General features: G+C 43.5%; 1 protein-coding gene across 1 annotated transcript; it reads right to left on the bottom strand.

The window, feature by feature from the left end:
* Positions 1 to 396: 396 nt before the first annotated feature.
* LOC125441142 (mitochondrial poly(A) polymerase) lies at positions 397 to 16,819 on the bottom strand. Its single transcript, XM_048511493.1, has 9 exons — positions 16,640 to 16,819; positions 13,455 to 13,627; positions 12,155 to 12,388; positions 9,996 to 10,220; positions 7,973 to 8,184; positions 4,447 to 4,673; positions 2,630 to 2,722; positions 2,459 to 2,532; positions 397 to 1,205 (listed from the first exon to the last, which is right to left on the bottom strand). The coding sequence occupies exons 1-9, from the start codon at positions 16,806 to 16,808 to the stop codon at positions 861 to 863; spliced, it is 1,752 nt and encodes a 583-aa protein (XP_048367450.1). The 5' UTR covers positions 16,809 to 16,819; the 3' UTR covers positions 397 to 860.
* Positions 16,820 to 18,563: the final 1,744 nt, after the last annotated feature.

Here is an 18,563-nt window from a genome sequence, read left to right as displayed (position 1 = left end):
TTTGGCTATGCTGGGCCCCACCCAAATGCCTTCACAGAAGTGCACAAATACTTGGGAAACCAGCAAGATAACACCAATGCATTTTTAAAAATCCCAACCCACCTCCTAAGGTTTCAAACCAACACACATCGGTCTCTATTTTATCTATATAACGACCCTGTTAGGTAGGTTAGATTGAAGGTATGTGACTGGTCCTAGATCAGTTGATGGCTACAAATTGAGTCTCCCAGATCCTAATCTGACACTGAAAAATCAAAAGAGAAGCATGATCAGCTAGGTCTTTACCCCTTTAAAGATACTTTTTTTCTTGAAGGTACATACATTTCATTTTGAAACGATGAATTATAGCAATTGTTGCTTGCCCTGTTCCAGGACAGCAAAACAACATGCAACTACTGAGTTCTGAGCATTTTATTTTGTCTTCCACCACTGATGGGTTGGCAAAACAGTTACAAAAATGGATACAACCACTGTGATTAAAAGTGGTTTGCAGTGCAGCAGCAGATTGGTGTTTTCCATGGGAAGAGACTTCTCGAAGGTGTCCCCCGCACTTGCCTCTTTTAATATTCTCAAAGGCCTCTTCTCAGGCCCCTTGTTCTTTCCTTCATGACGAGGATATCCCAGAAAAAAAAAACCCTGGCTATTTACCACCCAAAAGGCCAGGTATAATGGTCAAATTTCATTTTGCCCTTCTTAATATGTTCACCTGTCCAAGCATGGAACACCTGAAGGCTGCAGTTTTCCATCATTTCATGCCCTGCAGAAGTGACAGTGAGGCATGTTTCGGCCATTTTATACCCCATTCAAGCGATGCTGAGGCCACCAAGCACTTTGGTGAATTCTGAGCATGTTGCAACCAGCTACCGGGCCCAAGTACAGAAGGTCTTTTTCCCATTGGTGGAGTTATTCGTCTTTAAGGAGTCCAGCAGGCCTTTGAGTCTGTCACTGGTGGTTCCCCTCTTCTTCTTTGTGCCCTTGCTAGCGCTGTTTGCCGTCAACTCTGGAAGAATGGCTGCCATTCCCCAAAGCTGGCCATTGCTGGAAGAAAGACCTTTGTCCTGCTGCAAAAGCCAGGCACTTTCTCTGGCCAAACTGATGAACCGTTCAAGTTGTGTCGCATTGACGTTCCTGCTGATGTTAAGGCTCGGCTCAAAGGGATTCTGTATATGAAGTGGAGATGATTCTGGCTTGTTTTGTTCTTTCCCCTATGGAATTCAAAGGAGAGAAAAAAATTAACATCACATGACACCATACAATGCCATGAGATTGGCACAAACAAGTGGAATGCAATCAAATCCAGAGTGAATATCCTCAAGGCCTTAGGAACAAAGCAGGATGCGGACCAGTGGGTTCAAGCAAGGGGCAATTGCAAAAAACTACCTTTTCAATAGAAATGTCCTCCCTTCTTTTGCAAACACTTGCTCTCTTCACAGAAGCGCTCAAGGATGAGTGAACAGGGATTCTGCCAATGTCTTCTTGAACTGGAATCCCTGATCCCCAGGCACTGCATCTCGTGCAATTCCAGAGGATCCTCCAGTCCTGAAGGACTGGAGCCATGGCCAACAGTTTGCAAGACTTGAGCAAGACTGTTAATGATAGGATGTTTTGGAGGGCATTGATTCATAGGGTTGCCATGAGTTGGAAGTGACTTGACACAACACACACAACCTACCAACAGGAGTGCTTTTTACAGTACGCAGCCAGGAATTATTAAAACTGTTGAGCTTATACAAATGGGACAAGCGTGCAGCATTCATTGTAGCCCCAACAGAATATATCAAAGCTGCACTGCTGCAGCTCTTCCTCCCTGCATGGTACAATCACACCAGATAATGCCAAAATAGCTTCCTGGCTCAAACAGGAGGGATTACAAATGCCCAGTGTGATGCGTCTTCAGCACTCAAGACATTTAACCACAGTTTGGAGAATGTAAATATTCCTCCTGCAGGAATGATTAATTATTGATTTGCATATTTAGCAAAGGCTCATGGGTATGCTGTTAAAGAAAATTAAATTCATTTTATTTTTATATCCTGCCCATCCCAAAAGGACTCAGGGCAGCAACAACATGTTAAGCCTACATTACAGTTAAAAATCATACTTTTAAAAATGCTCGCCATAACTTAAAAGACAGTCCAAAGGCAGGACCAAGCCTGCTAAAAGATGACCTTTTTTAATGCACAGAGCCAATGGGCCTGTGTGTAGCCTGGGCATCTGAGGCACTTGTGCCTGGTCTGGCAGGGGGTGTGGCCTTGTGGGAGTGTGGCCTTGTGGGGGCATGGCAGACAGGCCTGGGCACCATTTTGTCTTGGGCTCTGTTTCCCCTCCCTATGCAGCTGGGGTTCAAAAAATAAGACATCCCCTGAAAATAAACCCTAAAACATCTTTTGGAGCAAAAATTAATATAAGACCCTATCTCATTTTCAGGGAAACACAGTAAGAGTCAAATATATTTTACCTTGCGAATGTTTAACGAATATTTATTGAAAGCAAAATTCCCAAAGTATTCGAAGAAGTCACCCAGCAGCACATCTGAAAGATTAAAAAAAAAAGCCCCGTAACGTAAAGGAGGAAAAGGCCACATAATTCGCATGAGGCTGTTAAAAATGTTGACAACCAAACTTCTTACCCAAACTCTGTGTGTTTCCTGTGGGCTTGATTTTGTTCAAATTGCTAACAAAAGAGCAGTCGTGACCTTCAATTACATGCTTATCTTGCACATCTGAAACAAAAACAAACTGGCTGGAATTATCCCATCTGAGCTTAGCACAGTTAAACAAAGTGAAATTATGGGCATATTTTACTGGGCAAATGAGCCAGCAGACATTCGGGTGACCGATTATAAAGATAGCGACAGGTATTTTGGTATTAATAGAATTCAGACAACGGAGCTGCAGATAAGCGCCCAAAGGGGAAAGAGTTGCCCTCCCAGTTTCTAAATGCACACACGCCTTTTGCAATCTCTTTCAACACTGCCAAATACCGGCGCTGCGTTGAAATACTAATTAAGGGTAAGGAGTTTTTCAGTGTTTTGGTCAAACGGTAAAAATTGACCTTTGTGAAGTCCAGAATAACTCGCCCTTTCAATGGGAAGCAATTGTACCTTAAATGTGGAGGAGGATTTTACAGCCAGTGTATTGACAAGCAAGCGGCAGGCTTGTCCAAAAGCTTTGTTAGCGGGAAGAAATGGCGCAGCAATTGCATGCCCATTATTGACCCTGCAAGAGTAAATTATTCATTGTTCTTAGACTTTCCTTCCAATACAGGATGCTTGTAACACACCATCTAAGCCCAGTACAATTGTAATTCTATCAAATTGGACGATACGGAGCTCAAACCACTAGATTCTGTGCGACTCCAAGGGCTTTTAAAAATAAATTATGATCTGTTCACCTTTCGTGTTTCTAGTCCTCACATTAACAGGAATAAATTTCAAATTGTTGGCTAAGGTAAGCAACCCCCCCCCCAACAGCAAGCACAATAAATCCCAACAGCTGTTTTCAAGAATTGTCTCAGCACTCTCAAGTAGTTTGTCGACAAGCTAAAATATCCAGAGGCAGAAAGAGTACGGAGCCTTGTTAATCTCCATACTTCTAGGACTCGAGGCACTGTTTGAAGACCAAAAACAGACACAAAAGCCAAAAATCTCATTTAACAGGTGGCATCAGAGAAGGTCCAGCTGTTCTTCAGACAGTTATGCAAATCATATGCAAAACATGCCAACTTTGATGCTTAGCAATAATTAGCATTTGTATAGGAAATTTCAAGAGCTCGAAGAACTTTACCTGCTTTCTCGGTATTTATTACAGTAAGCTTGATGGCAGACCAACACTGCTACCCACATATTTCAGATAGTGACTGAGGACAAGAGAACAGAAACTTGCCTCGGGTCACCAGCGAGTACATGGCTCACATGAGCTTTGAGCAGGAAACTCCTTGTCTGAGTTGGGAACTTTCTCTTTTCATAACAACACCCCTGATGCTGGCATTCGTGCACCACTCTTGCACTTGAAACTATTCCAAAGGAGGATTTGGGGGGGGGGGGGGAACCTCAGCAAAGTTGCCCTAAAATTAAGATTTGGGTAGATTCCTACTTCACATTCTGTAATCTTGTACAGACCTCCACTCATTTCAAAGTATCAGATAATGCCATGTACGCAAAGGCGTAGCTCCAAGGGGACAGGGGGGTGCGCGATGCACCAGACGTGCATCCCTGTGGGGGTGTGGAGAGGGCGTTCCGGGGGTGGAGGACGCACTGGTGCACCGGGCACATTTCCCCCTTGTTATGCCACTGCATGTATGCATTTAACACATGCCACTGAATGAGAGTCTCATATTTTATGTTCCGGTACCTACAGCCAATAAAACAATGTTAAATGAAAACGAGCCCTTAAGAGTCCATGCACAGCCACTAGTCTATGTGTACAAAATCCATCTGCTGCTTACCAGATAGCTCTTTCAAATGATCCAAGGTTGGAACGATGGGGGGATTTTTCTTTTGCAGAAAAAACAGAACCATCATTGTTAGGGAGAAATTTGTAATCCATGAACCAGGAATGCTACTTGTGATTCCATGGGCCCGCGCCCAGCACCGTACACCGAGCACAAGAGCTCTTACACGGGGGTCAAGGCTGCCGTAGATATAAAGAAGTTCAGAGCTTCGCATGGCAATCCTGTTGGAACAGAGAGAGTCAAAATCAGGAAAGATCAGTGCTACTGAGACAGACTGAGAGGATAGTAATATTTGGCCTAAACATACTATCAGTTTTTCCTACAATATCTCAGGAATCAAAGTTAATGCCTGAAAACACCTTCTCTCCCGACAAGAGCCCATGGGCCAATTATGATCGGAATAACCAGCCATGTTAGTGGCTCCTTCACCACAACAGATGCAGTAGGGGTAAAAACCATCTCCACCTCACTGCAGAGGGGGGTGCCAAAGGACAAAGATGGCTTGAAATGTTTACCTGTGCAGGACAGAGCCAAAGGAATCCCAGGAAAAGAACAGGCTACAAAAGGCCTCGTCAGCTCTGACAGACAGGCACCCTCACCACACATGGCTTTTTTGGAAACCGCCTCACCAAGACGGTGTGATAAGCCAGGCTGCCCTCAGATTTTCAAAAAGGTTTTACAATATTTATTTTTCAGGTGGCATTTTGGTTGTGTATTTTTTTTGGCCTTTGCAGAGGCATATTTTTGAAACTCTCTCTGCTCATTAATCCAAAATCAATTACTGTTTCTACTGCGTTGCCATTTAATAAGGCTGATTATATTCATTTTAAAAGATTTAGTTTTGTGCAGGCTAGCCTGGAGGCTTTTGGCTGAGAGACCGGATAAAAACTCTTGAGAGAAATAAGTTTCCTGGCTTTGAACTGAGGAGGCAGCGATTACAGAAATGCTTTAAATGAAGATAGGCCGACCAGTTCCTCTGGGGCAGAAGGCCCTTGTTATAACAAGTGAGGGCGTTTGTGGACAGATTATTGCGCCCCGCTACCCACCTGTGAGAGCTTTCAATCTATCCCCGGAATTACTTTTGAGGACTCATCAGCTCACCAGGCTGCAGCCAGTGGACTACTGCTCTAGAAAAACTGTGAAACAGTTTGCAGAAGAGCGCCACAAAAAGCAACTGGGTAGGCCCATCCAGTCTTAACTGACTTCAGAGGGCTCTGCAACTGGAACCAACTTGACCTGTTTCCATATGGTGCTGGAAGCAGGAAGAGCCAGCTTTCATTGCACAGCCCTCCAAAGTGGGTAGAAGCACAGAAGAAGAAGAAGAAGAAGAGTTTGGATTTATATCCCGCCTTTCTCTCTTGTAGGAGACTCAAATGGGCTTACAATCTCCTTGCCCTTCCCCCCTCACAACAAACACCCTGTGGGGTGGGTGGGGCTGAGAGAGCTCCGAAAAGCTGTGACTAGCCCAAGGTCACCCAGCTGGCGTGTGTGGGAGTGCACAGGCTAATCTGAATTCCCCAGATAAGCCTCCACAGCTCACTATGAAACAGCGGATTTTTACGCCAGCAACTCTCTATGCCCCCGCCCTGCCTCACATAATCATAGAACCACCAGTTTTCTCATAGAGGAATTGCTATCACTGTGCATAGAATGGGCATTGAATGTAGAAACAGGGAAGAAGTGAAAGCACTCTCTTTGTTTTCTAGAAATATATGTACATACACAGGCAACGACTAGGGCAGGAGAGCATTTTAATCTGGTATACATCCCCTGGGAACTATTCACAATAAGCTTATATGAAAAGATTTAGGGGTCAGCAGCCGTTTGACAGAAACAAGTGGCCGCTTGTTGGGAGCCTTGCTAGAGGCCAAACCAAAGAGCCCCAGAAAGCCCGTTAGAACCACTCTCGCTCCCTCTGTTGACTTCTCCTCATGAGGAGGGGCAGGCCCCCGGCTGGCTGGCCAGGCTGGCGGAGTGAACAGAATCAAGAACTCACTTCCAGACAGTCAATTCAACAATGCTGCCCAAACACCTAAAGAACCTGTGATGATTGTACACAGATGCATAACAGGCTGCCTTTCAAGAGGCAGACGGATCTACAACTTAACCTGCATAAGCTTATGATCAAAGAACCAAGGCTTTGCAGTACAGCAGACAAGTCCACCGACAGCTGCTCCAAATTGCTTCCTGTAACAAAACAAAGTCTACAAAAATGGTTTCACCAGCAGTATTTTTCTAAGGCTTCCTGCCCATTCTGTGTACTTATATTAGGCAAAGTAAGAAAGGTAGGTTTCAACAGGAATGCCAAGGCAGGTACAATGCCTTCTGCCTACTGTCCCACACAGTGAGGGTTGGAAGGGATGTGATTTGACATACAGAAGTGTGATTCTCTTGCTTATGTGAAAATGCAATCAATGGAGGTCACCCAATACAGTAACATAGAACAGAATTCCCAACCCATGGATCAAAAAGACAGGCTAGACACGGCTGGTAATGGATGTGTTGCAGATGACCAAGCTGCAATTCTGTCCTGATGCAGATAATTCAGTGTGGCTAACATAACAGATATTAAACAAAAAATGAAGGCTCTCGATTTTTACAGTCCATTTAGCTCTTTAATTCATAACAGCATATACCCTTGGCATCTTCCCAGTATGGATAATGTGAAATTTTAAAAAATTGATAACTTATGTGAATAGAAGAGTCAAGAAATGTCATTTCTAAGAAGCCTGCGCCCCCTACTGGCCACATTAATAAAAAACAACTATCAAATGCTTTCCCTTTAATATTCAAGCCCTGTTGCTCGAGTGTAGTTGCTACTTGATCTGTACCGGATGACTGACAAATAGGTAAATCAAGCTTGGTTCAGAAATCAAAGCAAAAACCTTGGTGGCTTCCACACAGGGCAAATATAATGGGCGTGGGGTGCAATAAAAACCGTTGGGGGGGGGGGCAGGGAATTTCGCACGGGTCCCGTCCTCAAAACAAGTTTGCCCCGTTTTATTCCCATCGACCCAGGATTTTCGAAAATCACTAAAGGAGAAATCCTTTTGCAGGTTGGGGCTGCTCCTGCATGAATGGCCAGGCAGGAGACGCTTTATTTCCCTCTCTTCCACCTATTCAATGTAAGTTCCGTGCCGTCCACCATCAGGAAGAATCCACCTGCCAGCCGTTCTGTGCAGGTCACCCGGCAGGTTGTGGGCAGGTTCTCTGAGGGCCCCACAGGGTACAAAGTCCCCCAAGCACACTTTATCCCTGTGGCAGCGAGTATAACCGATCTACAGCAACATGTTCTTCCTTTCTTTCTTTTTTGGCGTGTTGCAGATGAACAGCTATGGAAGTGCAGCTGATCATATTGCGGGACAATTGGCATGACTGCAAGGGTTCATTTCTGTATGCCTGCGCAGCTACACATGTGTTGCAGGAAATAAAAAAGAGAAGCATCTCTGTGCAAAGGCGCGAAAGCAACCAAGATGTGTGACTTGACGAACAGAAGCAAATGCCTTTTGAAAAAGTTTACCTGTTATTAGCTGTCAGATCACACTGAAATCCTGAAGGTTGATGGGAAAATCTCACCAACGGACAGCGAGCATTAAGTATCTTTTGCACACCAACACACCCAGGGCCAAAGTTATCGATAAACTCCCCGATGACAGAGAGAATTCTCTGTGTTGCAATCCGTTCAGAAGGCACTCTCTTCATTTGATAATCCAGGTTAAAGGGACCTGTTTTCTAACACAGGACAAACAAAAGGTGAATCACAAGAATAAAATGTTAAGTCCCATAATATTTCAGGTTTCTATGATCACTGGTAATTTTTTTAAATAAAAATGACACAATCTAGAGATGCACACAGAACTGCCACAAGCACACTGAACCAAAAACCACAGAGATGACCTCCTAGATAGATATGTTTATGAGTTTCCCATTGTTGGGTATCATAGATAGGCCAGCACAAATACACGGGCTGTCTGACCACTCGTAGTGGATCCTGGAAGACTCTTGTTTTTGTTTGTATTTTGATTGGGGATGGGGAGTCTCTAATATTATGTCTTAAATCTTTGCACTCACACAAATTTACTTTTTGAAGTAAAAAAAAAAATGTGGTGGGTTTTCCGGGCTGTGTGGCCTTGATCTGGTACAGCCTGGAAAACCCACCAAAACCCACCACAACCCACCACAACCTGGAAAACCCACCACAACCAGTTGAATTCGGCCGTGAAAGCCTTCAACAATTAAACAAAGGACTTAGTTGTCTACATAGAGAATAGATTTCAGCCAGTGGCCACACTCCAAGACAGTGTACAGAAGCACAGCAGGCATGCAAATGTGGAAAGGGTTAACTAGAACATCAACAAAGGAATGATCATGTTATCTAGGCAGGCCCAAAGACAAGGCCATTTCCTCTATTACAATAACATTTCTTATCTCAAAAAAGCAGGGTATGCAATACATGGGTCACATTTACAATTTACCAGAAGCTACGCATCAGCATAAAGATGCCACAGATCTATCGTTTCCTCTCCAAATTCTTTTACCAGAGCACGTGTGCAAAAACTGCACCATTTAAATCATGTAAACAGAGGCTGTGTGCTCAGAACTGCTTCCTTTTCATGTGTGGAAACCTCCATACTTTCACCAGGTTGGTAATTTCTCGATTTCTTTGGATAATGGCAGCCTTCCAAACGAAGAGCGCAGCAAGTGTATGACTCTACAATATCAGAGCACTTCTCCAGCACACTCTGTCATATTCTCTCCCTGCTCCCTCCTCAAAAAGTCTTCTTTAGAACAGGAGATTATTCACATTGCCTGGGATTCAGCGGGAGCACGCTCTGGGACTTTTCAGCACCCCAAACTGCAAGTCTTAAGGACAGAAGAAACTTTTAAAGCCACATAGAAGCAGATTGAGGACCTGAACTAACATAGGATGGTCAGCAAAAGAAGAAGAAGAGTTGGATTTATATCCCCCCTGCAAGGAAACTCAAAGGATCTTACAAACTCCTTTCTCTTCCCCCCTCACAACAAACACCCTGTGAGGTAGGTGGGGCTGAGAGAGCTCCATAGAGTTGTGACTAGCCTAAGTCACCCAGCTGGCGTGTGTTGAAGTGTACAGGCTAATCTGAATTCCCCAGATAAACCTCCACAGCTCAGGCGGCAGAGCCGGGAATCAAACCCGGTTCCTCCAGATTAGAGTACACCTGCTCTTAACCACTATGCCACTGCTGCTCCTACTGGCTGGCTGCTCCTACTGGCTCCATAAAGCCTGGCTTTGTGAAAGAAGGGAGCACCAGAAACACCAGTGGCAGAGTTTAGGACTATTTTGCTGCTTCCTGAAAGTTTTGGTTTTAAAAACCAAATTACAATGTAACCTAATTTTGAAAAACCTTAAACATCAACAGGAGGAAGAGGAAGTCAACTGAGTGAGGGGAAATGGGAGGGAAGCAGTATAACCTTCAATCACCCTCGATCGCTAGTACTCGGCAGCCTCTAAGAAGTGCCTGCAATTCATTCCACAGCTTATGTTAGCTGGAGAAAGACCTTACCCTTCTGGTAGTGCTTTTTCCACCGTCATCAAGGTCCAAAAACATGTCTAAATCACAGCCCAATTTACCAAAAGTGTTCACAGATGAGCCAAAGGGTTTCACGGTGCATGCTGGAAAATAGGCACCAGCAATGTCTTGGATTAAAGAGCAAGTCAGAAACCGGAGTTTAGTGTTTTCCTCGGTCAGCTGATATTCCTCTGTGAGTATGTGCAACTGGTCACTCACCTGAATACAAGGGAAAAACCCACCACAATTACTTGTGCTTCAGACCAGAACCCTGGGAACTGAAATACTTTGATCTGCCTTATGAAACAAGAAGAAATTGCAGCAAAGAATGCACTGAGAATACACTGGACTGTTGTGGGGTTTCCGGGCTGCATGGCCATGTTCCAATAGCATTTTCTCAAGACGTTTATCCTGCATCTGTGGCTGGCAGCTTCAAAGGATCTGCCAGCCACAAATGCAGGCAAAACGTCAGGAGAAAACACTATTGGAACACGGCCATGCAACCCGGAAACCCCACAACACTCCAGTGATTCTGGCCATGAAAGCCTTCGATGATACATTGAGAATACATTTCTTAGAATCCTTAATTTCCAAATCCATTCTCCAAACATTATAGGGAAACCAGCTGAGAAATTTAGCTTAGAACAGCGGTACTCACTCGGCAGATCACAGCCACGTTTGCATCAACCAAAACAGCCACATGACTACTGCATGCCATGCGCACCACCCCAAGCAATAACATACACTATAATATAGCCCTTTCTAAGTTATCTCCCCACTACTGTTGTGTGTCTAGACCAGGGGTAGGAAACCTGTGGCTCTCCAGATGTTCAGGAACTACAATTCCCATCAGCCCCTGCCAGCATGGCCAATTGGCCATGCTGACAGGGGCTGATGGGAATTGTAGTTCCTGAACATCTGGAGAGCCGCAGGTTCCCTACCCCTGGTCTAGAATGAGGGGGAAGGGCTTTCAAGTCAGAGGTATGACACAAGACAGCCTGCAAGCTTTTGGGTTCTCCAGAACTCTGTTATGATGAATGTTAAACAATAAATATTTCTCAGTGTTAACAGTTCCAGTTATTGTAGTTCTGAAGAAGAAGGGTTGTTACACCCTTCCTCTGTACTAAGTTTTCGGCTTGCTTTATAGGCTTTGCTTTACGGGCTAGTTGCAATACTGGCAAGCACCATTACGCAACCTTATTCAGAAGCATATGTTGATCCAGGCTCCAATACAGAACCCCTAAATCTCTACAACTTTGAGTGATATGTTCATCATGAAGAGGGCAAGATGTGTTTTGCAAATAAAACTGGGGCCCAAATAAAACTATCCCAATTCCTTAAAAAAAACCCAGAACACACAGAGAATAAAAATGTAGGCATGTCAATTTTGACAGAAACTTCTGAAACATACCAGAAGTTCCTCAGTAATAAGATCCATAATGGAAAACGAGATTTCCTGACAGACAATTTGTTCCTCAATACCAATCTTTTCCTGTACAGTGCAGTCTTGGGGGAGGGGCAGTTAAGGTGTGAAGGGCATTAGTTAGGCCTAGCATGCCCCTCCCCTGCACACCATTTGAATTAACTGCATGCTCTGTCTATGAAATGCAGAAGTACTTCTTGACAGACTCAAAGGTGTGAAAATGGTTTTGCAAAGGAAATCGGTTTGAAAGCCACCATCAGATTTCTGAAAATGGTGTCATTCTTCCCTTGAAAAACCACTATGAAATTGTATTATGATTTCAAAACTTAAACAGCATAAAGCTAATCTGATTGCTGAAGTGTTACATCTGTGGATTTGGCTTTCTGAAAAATCTACATCCCTTTGTAACTACTACAATCTGTAAAAGTTAACTGAATATTTCATCAGCAGTGAAAGGGAACCTTCTTTGCTCTATTTAAGGGAAGGAGATTCCAAGAACAGTTATCAGTGAATTCCACTGTCCATGGATCTATTGTACTAGCAGGTGCTGCACAAGGTCACAATTGTTCTCTAAAGAATATGAAAAGAATGTAGTTATTTACTGCGTACGTTTAATGTTAAAAAATACATTTTGCCACTTTTAAAATTACAGATCAATTACATATCGGCCCCAAAATAAGGGTGCTTATTTCTTATATAAATATAAAACAAAATAGATCCATGAACTCACACTATCAGCATCACGCAATTTCTTGATCAGTCCTCCCAAAGGAACAGTGGTCAGCTTATGGCGGTGAACTGGTGTATGTTCAGAAGCTTGGCTTGCTGGATTTTTCAATGTTAAAGTAAAAATTCTTGATTTAAATGGAACAGGACATTCGTCCTTAAATTGTGGGGTACCAGTGACATCTTGCAGCGACGCTATGCTGTCTTTCTCAGAAAATTCTACCACAGCATATGTGCCCTGAAGCGATATGAAAAAAGAAACAGAAAAAAAAACGATGTACAATATATCCTTCAACATGCACATGAGCTGACCTCTCAACTATTTCATGTGACTGCAGCGTGCCAGAGATCCATAGAAGGCAAAGAAGTGACATTTCAATGAGACACAGGGTGTGTACAAGGATAATTTTCACATTGCCTGCCAGTGCCACATGTAAGACTGGTCTGAGATAATTGAGAATGAGGGATGATGACTGGTCTAGTAAATGCCATGGGTGGCTGGAGTTATGAATTAAAGTGTCCCGAGTATATTCACACTACAGTCAAGTGGCTGAAGGTTTTCAGGGGTTGGGTCAGACACAATCCCCTTTACAGAAAGTTTCTGATAGCTAGACATGCACTTGGTGAATTTGATCTCAAGCAGGAGAGTCTCAAAGTCACTCACGGCTGTCATATACGTCATTCCCATTGGTTACCCTCCCATGATTCAAAAAAAGCTTTAAAAAAGAAAGGCAGATATAGAAATCCTAATAATATTAACACTCTTTAGCTGGAATAGTTGGCTGTTAAACATCCATATCCTTTTGGACAGAAATTATCTGCCTAAAAAGAACCAGTTAAAATATGAACCAAATTAAAAATAATACAGAGGAAGGTAACATGCAATCGTAGCCTGTTACTGAAGTAGAAGCTCATACTCTCCAAATAGTCTTGTGTTTCATTTTGAAAATGTGGACTGTAGTGAAGAAAACAGGCATTAATTAAAGCAGAGTTAAGACTGCCCTGGAGTAACTGTTGATAAAGATAGCAATAATATGGCTTTACTGTTTAATAATTTGCTTATAGCAGCAATTCTTTTCAGGACAACAGTCTAACAGGTACACAGTGAAATTACACAGTGATACACAGAGGCAAGCAAATTGATAAATTATTTGTACTGATATCGTTTCCCTTTAGCAATTCAACATAAGAATTAGTCAAAGACTAACTTACTTTGGCACGCAAACCAAGTTCCACATACTCGTTCAGACTGAATCACACAAGCTATTGTCTAGGTTTCCATTGCTAATGCTTCAGGTACTTACGTAACTTTCATAAAAGAAGTGGTTCTTAATGTTTCCATGAGATGACAAGTATTTAAGAAATTTCTTCTCATTGATTTTGGATGGGCAGTTAATTAACACGGTGCGTTGAGCTTGTTCTAATCTTTCTGCCAGCACTTCACTGAATGTCTTCTTTCTGGTGCTAATCTCAGTAGCTAGATGTGGTGGAGGGAGGGAAAAGAGATCTTTTTTGAATGAAATGTACATTATAACAACAAAACAACAACAATAACAAAAGGATACAGGAAAAGAGATAAGTAAAAAAAAAGAAACTTGGAAATGAAACGAACAAAGTCACAAGCCCTCCCATCCCCATTGCCAATTTCCCTTCTAGTTCAGCCAGCTCTCCCCACTCCTGCCCCTCTTGCTCAGATCTCTGATTCACCCTCTGCCAACGTGGTCAACAATCTCCAGAGCTCCTCTGGTCACATCATGATATAACCATCCATGAAGTGTCCTTGTGCTGAGTCAAGACATTTGGTCTATCAGATCAGTACTGTCAACTCTGACTGGTTGCAGCTCCCCAGTATCTCAAAGGTCTTCCCCACTACCCACTACCTGAACCTCTTAACTGTCAGAGACTGAACATGGAACATTTTGTATGCAAATCTCTACCATTGAGGCAAGGCTCCATGTCCCTTTCTTATCGCCTTGGTACTCATTCCAAACATTTAGCTACAAAAACATAAACAGAAATATAGGCAAATCCCATCTGAAGTGCTTCAAACCCTCCATTGAGCTGCAAATGACATAGGACTTGCTCAATGTAAAAACTGGCAAGCTTGCTTGAGCCCCTCATTTAGACTGATGTGCATTCCTGCTCATGTTGTGGTGCATTGTGATCCTATTATAGAAATCAGCCTGTATAATTAATAGGCATCTCTACTTCCTGAGAAACAAAATGTGGCTACATGGCCCTACAAGCTATTGCAAAGATTGTGGTAATTCAGATTTGATAGTATAAGTATGGGGAGTGTAAAATATGTTGAATGTAGCACAGTAACCCCAACCATAATCTTTTTTTTCATTTAGCAATAAAGTTAATGACAACCACTACACCAGACATAAATGTATATGCATATCTAATTGAACTAAAGGTCGATGCCAGCCACTTGCACTGAGCCCGGAAGCAGTGTAGAGGGAACAAGATTGGAGTGATATGGTCCCTGTATCCCACTCCAGTCAACACTCTGGCCACAGCATTCTGTACCAACTGTACCTTCTAGTCTTCAAACCCACATAGTGTGCTTTGCCATAACCTAATCTATATGTTACCATGGCATGCACCACAGTGGCTAGATCTTTCCTGCCCAGGAAGGGCCTCAGCTAGCTTGTCAGCCAAAGCAGGTGAAAGACTCCCTGGCTGCCACCACTGCCATTCCTCCAACAGGAGGTCTGGGTCTAGATCAGTGGTGGCAAAACTATGGCACTCCAGATGTTCATGAACTACAATTCCCATCAGCCCCTGGCAGCATGGCCAATTGGCCTGTATGCTGACGGGGGGCCTGATAAATATAGTCCATGAGCTTATCCTAGGAAGTCTCCTCTAAATTCCTCCTACGAGGTCTAGGAGAACCCTCAAGTTATGAACTTTCTCCTTTAGGGGGAGCCCAACCCTATCCAGAACAGGAGTTAACCCATTTCCCAGGTCAGACTTTCTCACCACAAGCCTGGATTAAGTTCAATGAAACTTCCATGTTCAGAAGGCATACAATTCTGAGAGACGAGCAACACGCGAAGACCATTGCAATCATCTCTTGTCTATGAGTTTTCCCTGGTGTCTAGCTGAATGCTGCTGGAAACATAAAGTTGAGCTAGAGAGGGACTGTTGGTCTGATTCAACAGGGCAGTTCTTAACTTCATAAGTCTGTGTTGGTTAAACACACAGGAGGGACATATATTTGCAAATACCCAAGAAAAGATAAAACATTGAAAGATTTTCAGGCCTCGAAGATATAGTGCCCCTTATCATTTTACATATCCACCCTGTATTTATGATGCACTGTGCAAACTATGCTCTATCCATAGCTGATGAATGGTGATATTCCTGCAGTTGCATGATATAAGGTCTAGTCTACAGATACAACTAAGAAGGTGTACAATGAATTACATTATCTAAGGCTATTTGAAGGAAGAATTGCATTTTTCAAAACTTCCCTCTCCTCTATTAAAAGCTCTCCTTACAAGACATGCAAGAATGGACTATGCCCGTGGTGGCGAACCTTTGGCACTCCAGATGTTATGGACTACAACTCCCATCAGCCCCTGCCAGCATGACCAATTGGCTATGCTGGCAGGGGTCTGAATAATGTATGATCCATAACGATCCTGGAGAATATAAGAACTCCGCCTCCTATGCCAAAGATTCCCAAACTACAGACCACAAACCCACAGGCTCATTAAATACTGACAATTGGATCTTTTGACATTATGGACTTTCTCAGTCAGTGGATACTAACAGTACTGCTACTACTGTGTGGAAAGTCCACAAAATGTTTGGATGTTAAAAAGAGATGCTTATACTCAAAAAGATTGGGAACTACTGACTGCATTTTTAAGACTTCATGTGCCAAATTATGTCCCTTTCTGCATTCTTCTCCCTCAGCAAATAGAAAACGAGCAAATCAGGCAAGCTCTTTCTTTGCTTGCTATGTTGGCTTTCTACCTGCAGAGGTTTTAAGAATGCTCCAAAACGTGAGCGGGCGTTGCCAGTCTGAAGTGCTACCACCTCAAGTTTCTGCCATCTTGTTCTTTAGCACGTGCGAACCAAGGCTTAAGCAGACCATTTGGGACGGATCAGCAAGAAAGAATCCAGAACATGTTGCAACTGGCGGCTGAACATGGCACAAGCAGCAAAAAAAATGGGATGATAAATACAGTTTCCGTTCTGTGTGTGTGCGTGCGTGTGCATAAGCCGAAAAGAAATAAGATGCTAAAAACAATTTCTGTGTGTGTGCGAACGGTAACCTAGAAAAGATGAGAGGCGACGACACCACCTGCCCAATGTGTTCAAGTACAGGATGCTTTGCCGGCAGGGAGTCCTCGGGGCTCCCCTCCCCTCCCCCGGACTTCTAGGCTGCAGAGCCCCAGAGGGAATGCAGAGTTTGCAGCCGGCAATGCAAAACCGAAAGGACGAAAGGTTGGAGCCGGAGCGATCCCTCTCTCACCTGCCGCCTCCTCGGTGCCCGGGACTTGCTGCTCCCTCAGTGCAGCCACAGCGGCTTCCGTGGAACTGAGGCGGGCCTCCCTTATTCGCAGCTTCGCCTCCACGCGGCGGGACAGGAGCAACCACCGGCACTGGAGCAGCAGAGGCATCGGCCTCATGGGGGCTGCCATTACCGGAACGAGAAAAGGGACCTCCCCGCGCATGCGCCACGTGACTCAGCCTCTACAGTACGTCCTGTCGTAAGGGACAATCTTCCTGAATGCGTCGCCAACGCGTAGTGTTACCGAAAGACGAAGTTGTGTTTCCTGGTTCGCACCAAAGAGCGGATGGAGATTGAAATTGCCTTGCTGAACCAGAGCGCTCGTTAATTTTTTTCCCCCTGTTGCACCTGATGCAGCCTATAAACTCAGAAGCACATGCCTTCAATAACCTCTATAGTTTATGTAGATTTATAGAGAGCTTTAACTGTGCAAAGCGCGTCACATACACAGCCTTCTTGTAATCTTAAAAACAACCACCTTGTAAGGTAGGCCATCGTTTGTCAAACAGAGGTATACTGCTTCTGTTCCTAGCCATAGAGACTAACAGCAGTGAATTTATTGTAGCTCTTTTTCAGCACCGCCATCAATCAATAAATACATCTTTCTAAATGCTCAGAATACATATGTTAAGTCATTCTGACAACTGTAAGTGATGCTAGATCTGTTTAGTCCCATTTGAAAACATCTGTGGCATGGCTTCTGGTAAATTCATAAACCACTTTCACCTCGTAGCCTATGTTCTTAAGCATTCACCTATCACTGGGGTTTCTTAAAACAGCACTGAATCTGCTCGTACCTGGGGAAATTAGTTGTGTAAGTTAGTTAACACATCATGTTTAAGAATAGCACTCTATATGTCTGGTGCTGTCAATGTGGTTGATCAGTGTGACTGAATCCTACTGAAGAGCAATCAATCCTCCTTTGCTGTCATGAAAACACTCTAGACTCGCCAACATCCTGAGTGCAGAAACAAGTGTGCGGTGGAACAACAAACCTTGCTAACTATAAATGTACAGACTTTCTAAAGAAGCAATGTCACATCACAGAAACTAATAAAATCTTTATTGGCATACCATATAAAAGGAATATATAAATAGAATTAATAAACAACAGATATTTAAAACAATGAAATCTCAAAGGTTAAATAAGGTAGGTTGATGGAGTCTTATCAGTGTCATATTAGTGAAAATAATTCACAGTTGTGGTTGCATTTATTGCATTACAGAACTGCAGCATCCTGCCATATGTAGTTATTTACACAAAACACAGTTTTGTGGCATTCAACTTAGAAGTAACCAGGGTGACCACGTGCAGGATAAGGGATCATTGTGCACCTTAATGCACAAGGGGGTCTGTTTGCCATATCACTGCAGCACTGAGGCCATTATGTGCTGTACCTGTTTCCATTTCCCTTTTTCAGCCAGGGTCAGCCTTATCTTTTTTGCAGAAAAAAGAAATTAATTGGCCAAGCCATTCTGTCCTAAAGTACCAAACCAGCTTAGCTTCCAAGATCTAACAAGATTGGGCTATACTGTCCCATCCCATGTCCCCCAATTCACATTTTAAGGTTATAAGTGTTTTTAAAGACTTGCTGTGATCATAAACCTACATGTGTGTTGCATCCATCTCTGAGTCTTGATTTGCATGGACCTCAGTCAGAAGGCTGGAGAAAATATATATAAATCCTGCCTCACCGCTCTCCTAGATGGCTTATGATGTCTTGGGATGCTCATGGTAGGCCTGATTCACACAACCAATTGCAAATGACAGGCTGCCTCTTCCCCCGCCCCCTGTCCCTCCAGCTTGGCTTCAAGTTCACTCACCCTTTATGAACACTCTGTCCACACCTTAAACCTCCAAAACCATAGGAGGGACAGTGCCTCA

Source organism: Sphaerodactylus townsendi, linkage group LG11 (assembly GCF_021028975.2).
Source record: "Sphaerodactylus townsendi isolate TG3544 linkage group LG11, MPM_Stown_v2.3, whole genome shotgun sequence".
Taxonomy (NCBI): Eukaryota; Metazoa; Chordata; class Lepidosauria; order Squamata; family Sphaerodactylidae; genus Sphaerodactylus; species Sphaerodactylus townsendi.
The sequence above is the reverse complement of the archived record's forward strand: the minus strand, read 5'-3'. Positions and strand labels throughout refer to the sequence as shown.

Excerpts from the sequence above, each read along its gene's own strand:
- LOC125441142 (XM_048511493.1), bottom strand. The coding sequence starts at position 16,808 with ATGGCAGCCCCCATGAGGCCGATGCCTCTGCTGCTCCAGTGCCGGTGG. Across the intron at positions 8,185-9,995 it reads GAAAAAGCACTACCAGAAGG|AAAACAGGTCCCTTTAACCT; the intron begins GTAAGGTCTTTC and ends GTCCTGTGTTAG. Across the intron at positions 1,206-2,458 it reads ATTCGTTAAACATTCGCAAG|GGGAAAGAACAAAACAAGCC; the intron begins GTAAAATATATT and ends TGAATTCCATAG.